This window comes from Lynx canadensis, chromosome A1 (genome assembly GCF_007474595.2).
Source record: "Lynx canadensis isolate LIC74 chromosome A1, mLynCan4.pri.v2, whole genome shotgun sequence".
Classification (NCBI taxonomy): Eukaryota; Metazoa; Chordata; class Mammalia; order Carnivora; family Felidae; genus Lynx; species Lynx canadensis.
This window is the reverse complement of record NC_044303.2, coordinates 232,585,661-232,601,334: the sequence shown is the minus strand read 5'-3', so window position 1 is coordinate 232,601,334 and position 15,674 is coordinate 232,585,661. Positions and strand designations below refer to the sequence as shown.

The window sequence follows — 15,674 nt, the reverse complement described above, 5'->3', positions numbered from 1 at the left end:
ACCATTTTAAGCGTACAATCAGTGGGACTGAGTACGTTCCCAGTGTTGTCTAACCATCACTGCTGTTTCTAGAACTTTTTAATCATCCCAAACAGATTCTGTATCCATGAGGTCCCCAGCCCAGGCATCCTCTGTTCCACTTTCCATCTCTATAAATTTTGCCTTCTCTGCTGCCTCATCTAATCGGACTCACGTAGTATTGACCCTTTTGTGTCGGTCATCTTTCCCTTACAGTGTTTTCAGGGTTCACCCATTTTGAAGCATGTATCAGAACTCCATTCCTTTTCAGGTCTGAACAACACTGTGTTGTAGGGATATTTTCATAAACCACATTTCGTTTACCTGTTTATCTCTTCTTTTAAAGTTTATTTATTTACATTGGGAGAGAGAGAGAGCTCACACAAGCAAGGGAAGAGCAGAGAGAGAAGGAGCGAGAGAATCCCAAGCAGGCTCTGCACTGTCAGTGCAGAGACTGACTCAGGGCTCGATTTCATGAACGATGAGATCATGACCCGAGCCGAAATCAGAAGTCAGTTGTTTGGACAGCCTGAGCCGTCCAGGTGCCCCTCGTTTACCGGTTCATCTGCTGATTGACACTTGGGTTATTTCTACTCTTTAGCTATTGTGAGTAATGCCGCTATGAATATTGCTATACAGGTGTCCGCTTAAGCCTCTGTGTTCAATCTCTTGGGGATGTTCCTAGGAATGGAATTGTTGGGCCATATGAAAATTCTATGTTTATCTTTTTGGGGAACCACCCAACTGTTTTGCACAGTGGAGTCCCCACTAGACCCGCCCGTTTGGTAGAATTGCTTTTATTCCCAGATACTTGCTGCCTGCTCTGAGGGCATCTCCTGTCTCTCCCTCTTTCTGTGGGTGTGGCCACTCGGCCATGGGGGTGGATATGGCGGAGCTTCAGAAGAACCACGGTGCGACTCGTGGCAACAGGGCTGCTGTAAGCGGGCGGCCATCACGGATCATACGTGAGAAGACACTTCCTCCAAACCCTGCGACTGATTGTTTGACCGATGACTAGCATGAAACATAAAACTGCCATTTCTGTGGGTCGAAAATGGTCACATTTCAGCCCTTGGATACGACTTACCAACTGAAAACACTAGCAGCAACAAGGCATTGATTCCACTGGCTCACTGACTCCTCTCCTCAAGTTTGGAATTATTCTCACCCCCACTTCTAAGAGGGGGAAACATGATGTTCGAGTTTTTCAAGACTAGATTTTAGCTATGACCCTCTGTTGTTCAACAGGTTCCTTCCCAGTGCACTCCCCTTCTGTCCCAAGGTGCTGCTGGAGATTCCTTGGGATAGAATGGATCTCAGTCCCCGTTGCTTGGGAGTTACATCGTTAGAGCTCACAGTTATGAACCTGGAACTCGGTTCAGTATGTGGTCTCCATTCTTAATATCCCTATTTCACAGATCAAGGAACAGAGGATCAGCTCATTACTGTGCCTACTGCGTCGCACAGAAGTTACTTAAATGACCAGAAGAGCAGGTGCAGTTTTAACGAGAACAGAGGAAGCCAGCTTGTCAGTCTTGAAATGCGATGGTTTGGCTTGTGCATGGACTAATTCCCTATCTTTCAGTGGTATTATACAAATCCACTTAAGCTCCCAATCTAAAATATTGTGCTCAAGGTTTCCTCTCTCCTTCCATAGAGCCTGTTTTCTGGATCTAGCATCAACCAGTGCCATTAAGAACATCATGCTTCCATGATCAAAAGCATAAGTCTGTATTTCAAGAATTCCAAGTATTAGAGCAGAAAGCCGTGGGGAATGTGCTGGAGAATTTTATCATGAAACTGAGCTTCCTGACCGTATCTGGTCAGTGTTCTCTGGAAGCCAATTGCCTGGGTCTTAAATGAAAAATAAAACATTAATTTATACTCACAAGCACAACATCTGCTTTCTAAATGAGTGGGTTTACAGCCAGAGGGCAACCCATACATTTAGTAATATAATATCCTATCCCACGGTTAGCCACTTATTTATTTTCCAAATCCTTTTCCACCTGCCTGTTTTCAGAAGAATCTGGCTTCCCCAGTGGTTCTGGAATTTAGGTCATTCAGACCATGCTCACCGAGCGCTGAGCCCAATTTAGCTACAGGACCTCACATATCCCCAAATTCAAATTCTACCCAGTCATACATCAGCATGGACTTGCGTTACTTACACAAATCTAGAAGAAGAGAGTTGAGTTACAAGAAGCTGAAGAATTCACCTAGGACCATGCATTTTAACCTCAAAAATAGAGAGTCACAATGTATCTTTTTCCTTAACAATGCTGAGTTTTAAACAAAATGAATTCTCAGCGCTCATTTTAAAAACGGACATATTTTCAGACATTTAAGTCTATATTTTATTTAATATTATTTATGCCGATGATCTTGTGGAAAACTGTTTAAAATAAAAACTAATAGGGGCGCCTGGGTGGCTCAGTCGGCTAAGCGTCCGACTTCGGCTCAGGTCATGATCTTGCAGTTTGTGAGTTTGAGCCCCGCATCGGGCTCTGTCCTGACAGCTCAGAGCCTGGAGCCTCCTTCGGATTCTGTGTCTCCTCCTCTCTCTGCCCCTCCCCTGCTCATGCTCTGTCTCTCTCTGTCTCTTAATAAGAAATAAACATTTAAAAAACAAAATGAAATAAAATAAAAACCAATAAAACACCAAAAAGAAAAAAGGAAACCCACACTTCATTGGTTTGAATATGTTTTAAATCACAGGAAACAATCACCAACTCCTGAACCGCAGCCAGAATGATGAAGTAGATCCAGATGTCACAGATCTGAAGCCAAATGTTTACGTCACATCTTAAAAACAATCGGTATTGAGTCCCGTGAAGCTATGGAGCCATACATCAGGTACTTTCGTGTATCAAGGAAACAGAGGGTGATGCTGGCTTTATATAGAAAGGTAATGAAATAAATGTCCACAAGGTAACTGAATTTATGTTGACTCTCTCCCAAAGCCTACTGTTTTCAGTCCATTGAGGCCAATTTTTGCAGAACCTACCCTCTCCCCTGGCATAAAGGTTTCGGTTGAATCTGCAATGATTGAGTGGCAAAATAATATTTGTTTTAAAAAAAGAATATACCATTGAAACTAAGTTTGTGTTAATACAATCTCTAATCTGATTTCCAATCTCATACCCTAGTAAGGCACTTTTTAAAACATGTGGGTCTCCCTGTCCCTGTCGTTTGGAGTTTTCTCCACTATGGGTGCCATCTGTCTGTAACATCTGTTGTCCCATGGATTGCCAAAGTCGATTTGGATGATCTGCCTGGTTTCTTTCTCTTTTGGATATTTCTGACTACCTGTCCCTCTTGTTACCCGAAGAGATGTCGGTCTATACGGACAAAAGTTGTTGTAACCATATTTCTAAAGCCTAAGATTTGAATATTCACAGTCTGATGAGTATGACTAATACCTAAGCATCCAACAGGGTGTTAAGGTCTATCTGCATGGGGCTCCTGGGTGGCTCAGTCAGTTGAGCATCTGACTGTGGCTCAGATCACAATCTGGCAGTTTGTGAGTTTGAGCCCCGTGTCGGGCTCTGTGCTGACAGCTCAGAGCCTGGAGCCTGCTTCAGATTCTGTGTCTCCCTCTCTCTCTGCCCCTCCCCTGCTGATGCTTTCTCTCTCTCTCTCTCTTCCTCTCTCTCTCTCTCTCTCTCTCAAAAATAAATAAACATTAAATTTTTTTTTTTTTTTAAAGATCTGTCTGGAATGGGTGGTCATCAATTTGAAGACCGGTAGACATTAAATGCTAATGTGCTCCTAGCACTTCCAGGTCCAGATTATTCTGTCTTCAACAGTTATTATATTTGAATGAGTGACTGAGAATTCGAAAGGCATTTGTGGGGTATTTGGGTGACTCATTCAGTTGGGCATCCGACTTCGGCTCAGGTCATAACCTCGCAGTTCATGGGCTCGAGCCCTGCGTTGGGCTCTGTGCTGACAGCTCAGCCTGGAGCCTGCTTTGGATTCTCTGTCTCCCTCTCTCTCTGCTTCTCCCCTCCTCGTGCTCTGTCTCTCTCTCCCCCAAATAAATAAACATTAAAAAAAAAGGCATTAGTAATTTGTGAGACTTTTTAAATTGTTGCATTTATTTTAATTTTTTTTTTTTATTTCAAAGAGAGAAGGCATGAGCAGGGGAGAGGGGCAGAGAGCAAGACAGAATCTTAAGCAGGCTCCACACTCAGTGAGGAACTTGACGTGGGGCTCAGTCCCATGACCCTGAGATCATGGCCTAAGCCAAAATCAAGAATGGGGCACTCAGGCAACTGAGACACCCAGGCGCCCCTGTGTTTCAATATTCAAATTGTTACGGTATCTATACTTACAAAAAGTATTTACATCAGCACCTTTTCAGTCAGTTACCATGTTTAGTCACTGGAAACCATAGAGAATCCTTGACCAAAGGAGTCAGTGTCAGCATGGGGAGTGGGACACGAGGGGCAATCCTGGCATTCTGGTTTGGGGCCGCTTACCGAACCCCTATCTGAAATGGGATGAGGTACTATGCTGTTTCCCTTTTCAGTAAGAGCCTGCCTGGTAGCCGATCCTCCTTTGCTCTTGACTGAGCAGGGCCGCTGGATCTACTCTGGCGGGGAGGGGTGGGGGACCACGGGCAGGGGATGAAGGGCACATAGCACTGTGCCCTGTAGTTAACAGCCTTCTGGCCTGACCCATGGGCATGTGACCCCCAGCCAAGGCTCCCAGGGGCCACAATGGCCAGTCCACACCTATAGATGCAGGGGTAGGGTAGAGGAAGAGTCGGTACCTATACAGAGGCTAACCCCATGCTACCCAAGCTAGATGCCAGGACAGAAACAATTTGTCCAGGCTAAAGATTCCAGCCAAGGGCTGCTACAGAGGGATCAAAGGCTGAGTCTGTTTTGTTTCTACAACGGAGCAATTAGCGTTCTACACAATATCCATCAACGAGATAGCCAGGTGACGTTTCTGGAAGAAATAGTTCTGGGAGAGTAGATTGCGAAAATGTTTCTACAGAAAAGAGTATGCATCCTCTTTTCTAGAACTCCTTGGTAACGTTTAAGTATCCAAACAGTCTGACCTTAATATTCATCTCATTTACTAGCCTTCTGAAAGCAGAAGTTGCATGTAATGGAATCAGGATTTGGCATCAGAGGAAAAAAAAATCACAAGAGAGTTTGTATATTTACATATTTCTCCCCGAATGTTTGAAACCGCCCCCACTGTCTCTCCATCCACCTGCCGGTATACACACCGTGATTCAAAGAGCCGGCATCCGCACTTGAGACGCACAGAAAATAAAAGTAACTCTTCACTGTCCCTTCTCAAAGCGGGAGAAATAATCACCTACAGGACACAACTGCTGTTCCCAGAGCTGGCTGCCTGGGTGCACGATTAGTTATAAACCTTCCCACCTACTGGGACGAAGGAAAATAAAATAGCAGGAAGATGGAGACTGTTAATTTGCTCCTTGGTGGGGGGAAGTCTGAGATGCATACCCAAGTTCCCACACCCAAGAAGATAAATACTTTCCTGCACTCTTCCGAAGCAAAGACTTCTGTTATTTTAGTACAACCAAGCGTGCATGTCTTGGGCGAGGAAACCATCCTCTGAATCTCCATTCCTGGCAATTGGCCAACCCAAACCTCAACAGGCTTTCCATCATCACACATGAGCTACAAGCTCTAGCCAAACTGGGGAACGTCTTTCATTTCACAGGAAGCAAAAGGGTTCCGAAGCTGTTTTAGAAATACCTATATATCTGAGCATCTAAAAACCATCAGTCACGTAGCAGATGCATCTGTGACGTGAGGCGGATGGAGAAGCCCCCAGTCCACCCACCTACTGGTGTTGCTTCATTGGGAAGACATGCGATGTGGTAGGAGTTCTAATTTGGTACCATCGGTTGAAAAGGTCCCAAAGCCGAGCACACAAATGCAAGATGAAACAGCTTTGCAAACTATTTTCTGGTCTGTGGGCCCAGTTAGGGGAAATGGAAAATTCAGGCCCGGGTTCCTCTTTCCTCCTCCATCTGCCTGCTCTTTTGGGCAGTTGATGGGACATGTCAACATGGCGTCTAGCATCTCAGCAGTGTGGCGTCAGTGAGCAAGCTTACCAGGACAGAGATGGCCAGCCTGTCCTCAGCTCTCTCTCAGATCGGACGACTCTAACAAACAGAGCAAAAATAATCTGCAAGTTAGACCCAAAAGGAGTAACCAGTCCTTTCAAGATCCATCATCTAGATGAGGCATCGGGCGCACGGGGACCCCACGGCATTCACGCACCCTTCTGACATCACGAGTTCAAACGTCCTTTTCTTTTTCTCTAAACTTTTTGAGACAATTGCTGATTCACGTGCAGCTGTGAGAAATAATACAGATCGATCCCCGTGCCACTTACCCAGTCTTTCCCAATCAGGTAACACCTTGCACCCTGATAGTACAGTATCGCAATGAGGATATTGACATTGATGCGATCCGCCAGTGTGCGTAGGGCTCTGAAAATCAATATAACCCTTTGAAAAAGGGGCAAATCCATAAAAATGCCTCAGGTTAGACAAGCAGTCCAAACTTTGTGTAATTGTGAGCAGACTGCTTTGTTTGACTCAAGAAGGTATGGCAGGCATCGTCAGCTCATGGAACTGCCAGTTCTTCGAATGGACCAAAGTTCTCTCTCACTGGCAGCACTGCCCATGGAGGAGGAACTTCTTTGCATTTTGTTTCAGTTTAGGATTTCCCGAAATTAAGATAATAGAGTGTCCCGAAGGGTAGGACCCAAACACCAAGATACAGAACAGAAACATGAAGCTTCTGAGCTCAAAAATGTGAGAAGAGAGCAAAGCAGCTGTCATGTAGTGGGAGAGATAGAGGACCAAGAAGGACAGAATGGACAGAAGCGCACTCACATGGACACCTGTGCTACTGTCCCTGGTGCTGGTCGCTGTGTTTCTCATCTGCCAGGTATGTCTCCCCAGAGAAAACACCAGAAGCAGAGTAGAAATGAGGAAGATAACGAACGGCGGTGAAAACCTAGCAAGAAAGACAATCTGTAAAGCAGATGTTTCTTTGATTTGAGTTGTTGCATTTGGGGAGAAAAGTCTCAACAAGACTTCTTGGGAAAGAACCCACGTATGCTTGCTGTAGAAAACCAAAGGGATGGAGGCAAAAAGCAGAGACCCGATGATCAACCATGGCACCAACTTGGATATCCTCATCTTCAACCAGAAGAAGAGTGGGTGAGCGATGGGGGAGATCTTGGCGCAGTAGAAAACGCCGAGCCATGTGGCCAGCCAAAGTCCCGTTTCATTTACAAACATGAAAACCGCAAAATTCTTAACAAGTGGAAGGAAGTCGATCAAGGAGAGAATAACCAGATTAATGTAGAAGATAAATGACTGCAGACAAATCCTGGAAATCGCCAAGCAGGAAAGAAGGAGATCCAACGGAATCATCTTTCTCTGCTTGATCAACTCAATGCCATTCACAATCACAATGATGCCATTTGCTAAAACTCCGATGAGACATTGTATCACTGGAAGAAGAAAATGGATAATGAGGTAAAAGTCTAGCATTCTGAGAAGAAAAAAATCGGTTACTTTAAAAACTGATGTATTTATAGATTGTTGGACAGTGTAGATTATTCTAGTTTTCTATTTTTCTTCAACTAGACTAGAAACCCTTTGGGGAATATGACTGACAAAAAAGGCAATGGGACAGGAAGGTGGCATACATTTGTTTATATCACCGTTTTCTCAATTTGGTTCTGAGCCAGTCAAATAAGAAAGAGATACTCCAGCAATAATTTGCTTCTTGGTGATAGCTTTTGCATTTTCCAGATCTACTTAGCTTCGGACGTCATCACAAGCAAATAGTGGAATCAGACACCTTCAGGGCTGGGAGAAGGGCTCCCCTACCACATAATCAGTGGAAACTCCTCAATCCTTCACCTCCACCATGAATATTGAATTGTGCCTGCAGGTGTAATTCTGCTTCGTGTTAGCGGGGCATTCTTTAAAAAGACATGACTCTGAGATGATCACTTCTGCTACAATGGTGCAGAATGTTCAGCACAATAGGACTCCTGAGTAGTAGTTATCCAATATGCAATGGCTCAATGATTCAGGACCACTGGAAATGTAAAGTAGTTATGTAATAAAATATATGGGATAAACAGAAAGTGTCAAAAAACATAGAGACAAAGGAATTAGGCTTACCCATATGTGTATACAATCAGTCAAAAGCCTAAAGGAAGGCAATGTACCACTGAGAGAATCACTTAGAACCATTCGTACCCGTATCCATCTGCAGGATAACATAGGGTTGGAAACCTTTTCCCTGTTTGTTTTTTATCCAAAACTATGAGGTTTTTATGACATGATCTGGTTGTTCCAGGGGAAAAGTCATTTAGGAAAAGAGTACCCGATTCAGTTTGCTGTTCTAATTGTCGAACAGACTATTTTTGGAGAAATTAAATCAGCATTTATTAACATGCATCCCGTTCCAGGTGTCACACTAAGGCAGGTTCTCTCAATCTCCACACTATTGACATTGTGGGTTGGATAGTTCTTTGTTGGTGAGGGGGATAGCCCATGTGCTGTAAGATGCGTCCACCAGCCAGACGCCAGTAGCGCACTCCACTCTCTAGGCAACCAGTGGCATTTCCAGACACTGCCAAATGCTCCCTGGGCGGGAAGACATTTTCCAGTGGAACGCCACGGTCCTAGATATCGAGGGGACGAAAGGGAATGGGACACGGTTTTCATCCTTAAGACGTTCAGAGACTGAGGGCAGAGCCCATCCCATGGACGGTGTGATCTAAAACAAAGTTATGTGTTTGGATAATTCAGCAATTCCGTACCGGAGCATAAAGTGGGGAAGAACTGATTGAAGCTTTTCCGACTCAGCGCTTGACCATACAGTTCCCAGCAGACGTCCTAATGAGGCATGTCTTTGTGGATACATTTCCCTTTGTCCAAAGGTGCCGTAAAGGATACTTAGCATGAACCTTGCCGGTAGAAAACATTAGTGGTGGGGATAAATCTGGTTACTTTATCATTCTTCCCTGAATATGCAATGTCTGTGCAGTGTAGGACTCTTCTCTGTTCTTGTCACGGCTTCAGTGAGATAAAGGAAACAAACAGGAACATCATCAAAGGGGGCATCGAGGGAGCCAGATCCCGAGTGAATTCTATGAAAATGGCTCCGGATTCAAGCGTGACAATCAAGATGAATCTTGTTCCTCTCCATCAGGTGGTAAGAAGAATGTACTTAAAAAACACTTTCTGTTTGTACGTTCTGAGGGCTCGAAAAGCAAAAACAGAAGGGCCTCCACCTACAAAACGATGAAGCCAAAAACTCTCAAAAGAGCAGCAACCCCTATTTCCCTGGTTCTCAGTCAAACCTCCGTGCTTCTGCCCTGTCACTTCGTGGGCTGTGAGACTCGGCTCTTTGAGGGCATATCTGGGCTTTCTCCTCACCCCCTACCCCACTCATTCCTTTGGTATTTGGCACAAGGTACTTTTGTGACGTAGAACCGGAGTCGGTTATATAAGGCTTTTCGTAACAAAGGAAAAGAGAACTAAATGTTGTAAAGTCGTCTCGAGAGTTTCTGTTTTCTGCCGGTTCCTAGAGCCGTCGGGTCATAGGACCCCCGTCTAACTCTTCCCTGTTGCCCCAATGTGGTGGCGACATTTACGTACTGAGCCCTTCAGCGTGGTTTGGGCACCTCAATATTGCAAAACAGTCATGGTGACACAAGGGAAAGGGTGGACGAAAGTTGATTCTGAGTCTAAAACAACAGCCCGGTCTTCCAGCACTGACCGCGAACTAGCAGGTGCAGCTGAGGTGACGCACGGTCCACCAAAGACTTAAAGGGAATAACTCTGTCTGATTGTGTTTATTGGCTGCTGCTTGTCTGGTGGATTGAAGCTTCTTGAGGGGATATTCGGTCCTCAAATATTCTCTTACAATTTTTGTTAGAACCAGCTTGGGGGCTAGAGGCAATCCCTCAACAGAGAGCTTCGGTTCCTGTAGGTCTTCTGACGTGGAAATCCCATGGAGTAAAAAATAAAGATTCATGAGGCTTAAGCTACGTTTTTTTCATCAAATAATTTCCATCACCCATGTCTTCAGTGACCATGCACAAAGGCTGCTGACAAGGGCTGCCACCTCGCCCGAGACTGGCACTTCCTACACGGAGGGAAGGCAGAATAAAAGAAGTCTATGCCTGGGAGCACAGCATTTGTGTGGCTGCTAAGCCGATGCCCCATTCAACCCCAGGAGGCGGCTGCTGTCAGTGCTATGCGAAGCCCTCTGAGGTGGTGTTACCCAGCCTTCCCCCTAGATTCCACCACGTCCGTCAAGATAACCGTGGCCTTGGTCATGCTCTTGTGCTAAGAGAGACTGAGCTAAGTATTTTAATGAGGAACCCAACAAACCCACGAAAGGAAAAAAAAAAAAAGGTCCTAAATACAGACCCCTCTACGTCTTTTAAGCTGTTTGTTTCGGTGAGAAGGACACGTCAGAGAGTTTCTGAGTCTGAGATGAAAAACGTACATGTCTGGCCTCACCTGTCAGTCACTGGCTCGAGATGGTGACAGTTTTACATGGACAAATGGCTCGGAACAGATGGAACAAGTCCCGATGTGGAGAAATTCACATGATGATTACCCCGTATTACCCTGATTAAATCCGCTCACTCGCACTCATCTGTAATGAGCAATCATTAAAAGAGACAACACTAAATATTCTCGAGGTAACTGACAGGCGGAAAGAGTTGCTTATTTATATTCAAATCACTCAGCTCCTCAAAAGAAAGTGCGATTTTTTTTCACACGCAGTTAGATTGACAGCGGCGAGCTTTTCACCAGGTAGAAGGCTATAATGATCATCTTTCTGCCTTCCAGTGGCTCACGGACATTTGCTCTGAGATTAGAGTCATCATGAAAGTGAGTGATGGTTTTAATACCTTTCCCAAGTGGGTGTTCCCACTTCATTACCAAGGGAACAATTCCTGCTCTAAGGAGCATGTGCATGTATTAACATTATTGTATATTTAATAAGATCGTTCAAATAAGAAAGAAATAGACCCGGGGCAAACCGGCGCAGACCTCCTTGCTGAATCTTCCCGGGAGCAGAGCTCAGTCCTTGTGAAGCCGATGTGGAATTTACTGCATCTGAAATTCACAGCATTTTGGTCAGAAAGCTCCCGACTCTTTCAGACTACTCATTCTTTAAATCTATTCATTTGTTTCTCTCCCCTTAAATTTGCAGTTGATCCCCGGGACTAAAATTTTTGTGTTTAATATTCAGGTCACTCCCATTTACTTGTCCTTTCCCTTCCTCTGCATATCCTGGTCATATATTTCCATGCTTTTCCTTTACTCTTCTCAATATGCTGAAATTGATTTGCATGGCAGCAAATAGAATCATGGCGCGATGTAATAATACATTGAATTCAGGTCCTACATGTAACGAACATTACAGACAAGAACCCCTTGTTAGTTACAATGCGGAAAGGGAAGCCAGAGATGCTTGCACATGCGTCCCTGGAATAATCTTGTGTCCTCACAATTTTGTCTTCAGCTGGAAAGTGAGCTGTGGAACTTCCAACTCTTCCCTCCCTTCTTCTTCCCCTGTTGTCTCCCCTACCTTCCTCTCTTTCTCCCTCTCCCTTCCTCCCTTTCTCCATATGTCAACACACATTTACTGTATGTGTTATGAAATGAGGCACTATTCCAGCATGGAATATGTAGTAATGCACAAGACAGTCAAAGTCTCTGTCATCTTGGAAATTACCTTTTGGTAATCTGCTGGGGAGGAGAAGAATTAAGCGAGGAGAGAAAGAAATACTTCCGGGTAACATAGGCAGAGGTGCTATTTTAGAGAGCGTGCTCAGAGGAGGTAAACTTTCCCAGAGAGGAGGTGATGATCATTGGAAAGAGAACCGGATGAGAAAGGATTGTCTCTGGATGTCTGGGAGATGAACAGAGGGCAGGAGATGGTGATGCCCTCTTGAGTCAAAAAGAGAGAGAGAGAGAGAGAGAGAGAGAGAGAGAGAGCTTGAAGTGTTCTGGAAAAACAAAGGACCGAACTTTGCAGTTGCTGGAGAAGCACGAGCAAGGAGAAGAACCCAAAGTGAGGAGAGCAGAAAGGCAGAAATGGCCAGATTGTGGAGGACTGTGGGTCACAGTAAGAGCTAGATTGCATCCTCAGTGTGACAGGAAGCCCTCATAAGGTTTGTGTGCATGTGTGTGTTAGTGGGAGGATTTGTCATAATCAGATCTATGTCCAAAACATTTACTCGGGCTGTCGTAAAACCCCAGAACAACACCATTTACTCTGGATGACAGACTTGGGGGTCAGGAAAAGGCAAGAGCAGAGACAGGAAAACCAATACGAAGGCTATTGCAGACCAGGCAAGGGATATTGTTGGCTTAAATCAGATTGGTGGCACAGAGTAGAAAGAGGTGTCTGGATTGGTAATATATTTTGAAGGTAGAACCAACAGGGATTTCAGATGGCTTTGATGGGGAAAGAGAAAAATAAGAATTACTCTTGGGTCATTGGCATGATCCACTGGTGAGTGATGGTGCCATTTTTCAAGAAGGGAGAGGTTGGACGGAGGTTCACATCAAGAGCTCTGTTGTGGACGTGTTCTGTCTGAGATGCCTGTTATATAGGTTGGGGGATTATTAAGCAGTGGGTGAGAGATCTGGAATCTGGGGAGTTACAAAGCCTGGAAATACACATTTGGAATTCACCTGCGTATAGATGATGCTGAAAGTCGTGAGACTGGTTAAGATTATGTAGGAAAGAGATTGCCAATGGGAAGGTCTGAGCACTACAAATAAGAAACAGAACAGTTTGCGCATTCGTGTCACCCTTACTGTCCTGTCTGATGCCGTCTCTTTGTGGAAGGAAGCCTGACGAAAGCAGAATATGTGAGCCAACACTTCCTTCCCTGAAGTCTACACTACTAGTCGTGGTTTCCTAATCTCTTTATATACGGCTGATTCTATTTGCCGTTTCGTTTAGAAATTTCACTTCTTTATTTATAACACAGACGGGTCTATTTGATAAATTTGATTATACATGTTATGCTGGGTTTATCAAGAAATCGTTAAGCTTTTCTTATTTTCTATGCACCGGAAAATTGAAATAACATGGGAATTATCTGTTTCTTGGGGGATGGAAAGTATTCACAGTGAAAGCATCTGAGGCCGGGGGCTTTTGGGAAGGGGCAAAATACTTACCATTTCTTTAGCCCTTAAAATGCTAAACAATTGGCAGACATTGTCTCTGTTTGCCCTTTTAACAACTCTATGAAATCAATGTTCTCTCCACTTTAGAGATTATTAAATTGAGGTGCACAGGGGATTGGAAATTGCCCTCAGGCATGCAAGTAAAAGGTAGTGTTTCCAAGATGTGGACCACAAGCTGACTTCAAATCCTATGTGTATCCGTAACCATTCAGCACCACTGCTCCCCTGTTAACACTCGTAATAATGGTGAAGATTCCTTTCCGTGGTTTCACGTGAAGATTGGACAACTGCTTTTTTTGCCTGCCCAGCACACATCCCACCTGCCCCCCCACCCCCCACACCGCTGCTTTTACCCTGGTTTTCTTTGGAAGAACCACCTCTCTTCCATTCTTGTTTACGTGCCTTATTTGGGACTCCCCATCTCCAAATCCAGAAATAGCCACATGAGCTAGGTGTGACAGCTAACATTTCCATTCACCTGACCAGGGATGATCCATTCAGGAATGAGCATGAGGCCCAAATTTGTCAAGTCAGAGGTAATCCCAGAACTTTTGCTTGGGCAGGCTGGGAAAAATGTCCCTCTCCCTCGAAGAGAGGATGTCTTTCTGGTGCTGTTGGCAGCCATTCTGTCACCATGAGAGGCAGACTTGAACCTGTCTAAGAACGGATTCTGCGCGGAGAGCAGCCATGCTGAAAGAAGACAGAGCAAGACCAGGGCTCAGAACACTTCAGCCCCCCCAACCCAGCCTTCACTTCCTGTTGGCCTTGACATTGAAATGAACCCGTAAGTTTCCAGCTTTTGCCGAAGTGAGCTTTGGTCACTTTGGGCGTCTTAGAATATAACAGCCGCGTGTTGTAGAGAAAGGCAGAGATGTTCTTTCCACTTTTCACATTGAGGCATTGGAGCCAGAGAAGTGATGTGCTCAAAGCCAGTCATTTAACAATGTACCCAGGGCTTGAACCTGTGATCTCTAAATTAAAGTTGACTGCTCCCTTCATGGAACTCATGGTTGTCTCAGACATATTTGTAGAACTTTTTAGAAAAAAATTACGGATTTCTTTTCTGGGATTTCCCTTATACATTTAATTTTTTCTTTCCCCTCACACACTCACTCTGAAAGCTCAGATTTTTATTGTGCTGTAAGAAGGGTTTGCAAAGCATAAGGTTACCATATGGGCATGAGAAGTTTCATTCATTCTGAACTGCACAGAATTTCCCTGGCACTCTATGCTGACTGGCTACACTCCATCCAGAAGATGTGCAGTCCAGTAGATTCTAATATGCATCCACATATATGCTGGTTGCAACCATTGGATTGGAGACACGGATGAAGAAGAGGCATATCTGGTTTTGAAATCCATCGTGTGCCATGTCTGCCCTGGTCCAATCTTGAATGGTTCTCTCTCATCCTAGGAGCCCAAATCTCCTTTGCTAAGACTGAGCATTCCAGGTTTTCATGAATAAAGTCTGTCTAGGACCTTGTTTCTCACCTCCTTGAGCCAACTTTCTCCAGATGTGATTTTCCAATTCCTAGAAGACCCAGATTGTTTTTCCTTGCTTTGTTTCCCCAGAAGCTGGGAACAGGCTTCATGGTTTAGGGATGTTGGCCCCATTCCCTGCATTCAGGAATAGATACATATGTATGGATCTATATGGGGATGCCCTATAAGCATTGCTGACTGAGTAGCAACAAAAAAAATGAATATAGCTTCTCATCTTTAGAAAGATGTTGTTATGCAAAATTTACTATTACATAAACTTTACAACATTTTTTCCTACAGCAGAAAAATATTATTCCATTTACCCACCATCAACTAATATTATTTTGTGGACATTTGTGGAACAAATGAGTAGGATGAAGAATAAGGTCTGTGACCAGGAAATAAAATGAATCTCACTAATTCAGAGGATGTGAAAAAAACATGAACTTGGCTTTTGAAATTGAATACGGCAAATTTAATATAGAACCACATCATGTCAGATCTGCAAAGGATATTGGGGATTACTTGTGCCGCCTCTTTATTGGATGAAAAACGAGAGAATAGAATTTCAGAAAGGATGCATGATGCCCTATGCCTTGTTCCAGGGAATATTCAGATGCTGTGCATTTTAGAAGGAAAACTGTGGATTTACTTCCCCTGGGGGTGACTAGTGCACCTTCCATGAGAGCATAAAATATGGTCTATTGATGGGACAGTGGTGCCTACGGGTCCTCCCAAGACATGTCTAATGGCCATGCTTTTGGGAAAAGCTCTGTAAACTCCACATGCATGTATCTCCATCCCACTGCTGTTGATTGCAAAGGATATACACAGGAATTTGCAATCCTTCCTCGAAATGTGAGAAAAGGAAAGAATATCCAGCAATGGTACCTAAGGCTTTCTAGGTATTTGTGTATATATA

At 44.3% G+C, this 15,674-nt stretch overlaps 1 protein-coding gene across 1 annotated transcript; it reads right to left on the bottom strand.

Moving 5' to 3' along the window:
• Positions 1-6,682: 6,682 nt before the first annotated feature.
• Positions 6,683-7,579, bottom strand: TAS2R1 (taste 2 receptor member 1). The gene has a single exon (XM_030307056.1). It carries the CDS (start codon positions 7,577-7,579, stop codon positions 6,683-6,685), a length of 897 nt encoding a protein of 298 aa, XP_030162916.1.
• Between the last annotated feature and the right edge of the window lie 8,095 nt (positions 7,580-15,674).

Coding starts and splice junctions, on each gene's coding strand:
- TAS2R1 (XM_030307056.1), bottom strand. CDS start 7,579: ATGCTAGACTTTTACCTCATTATCCATTTTCTTCTTCCAGTGATACAA.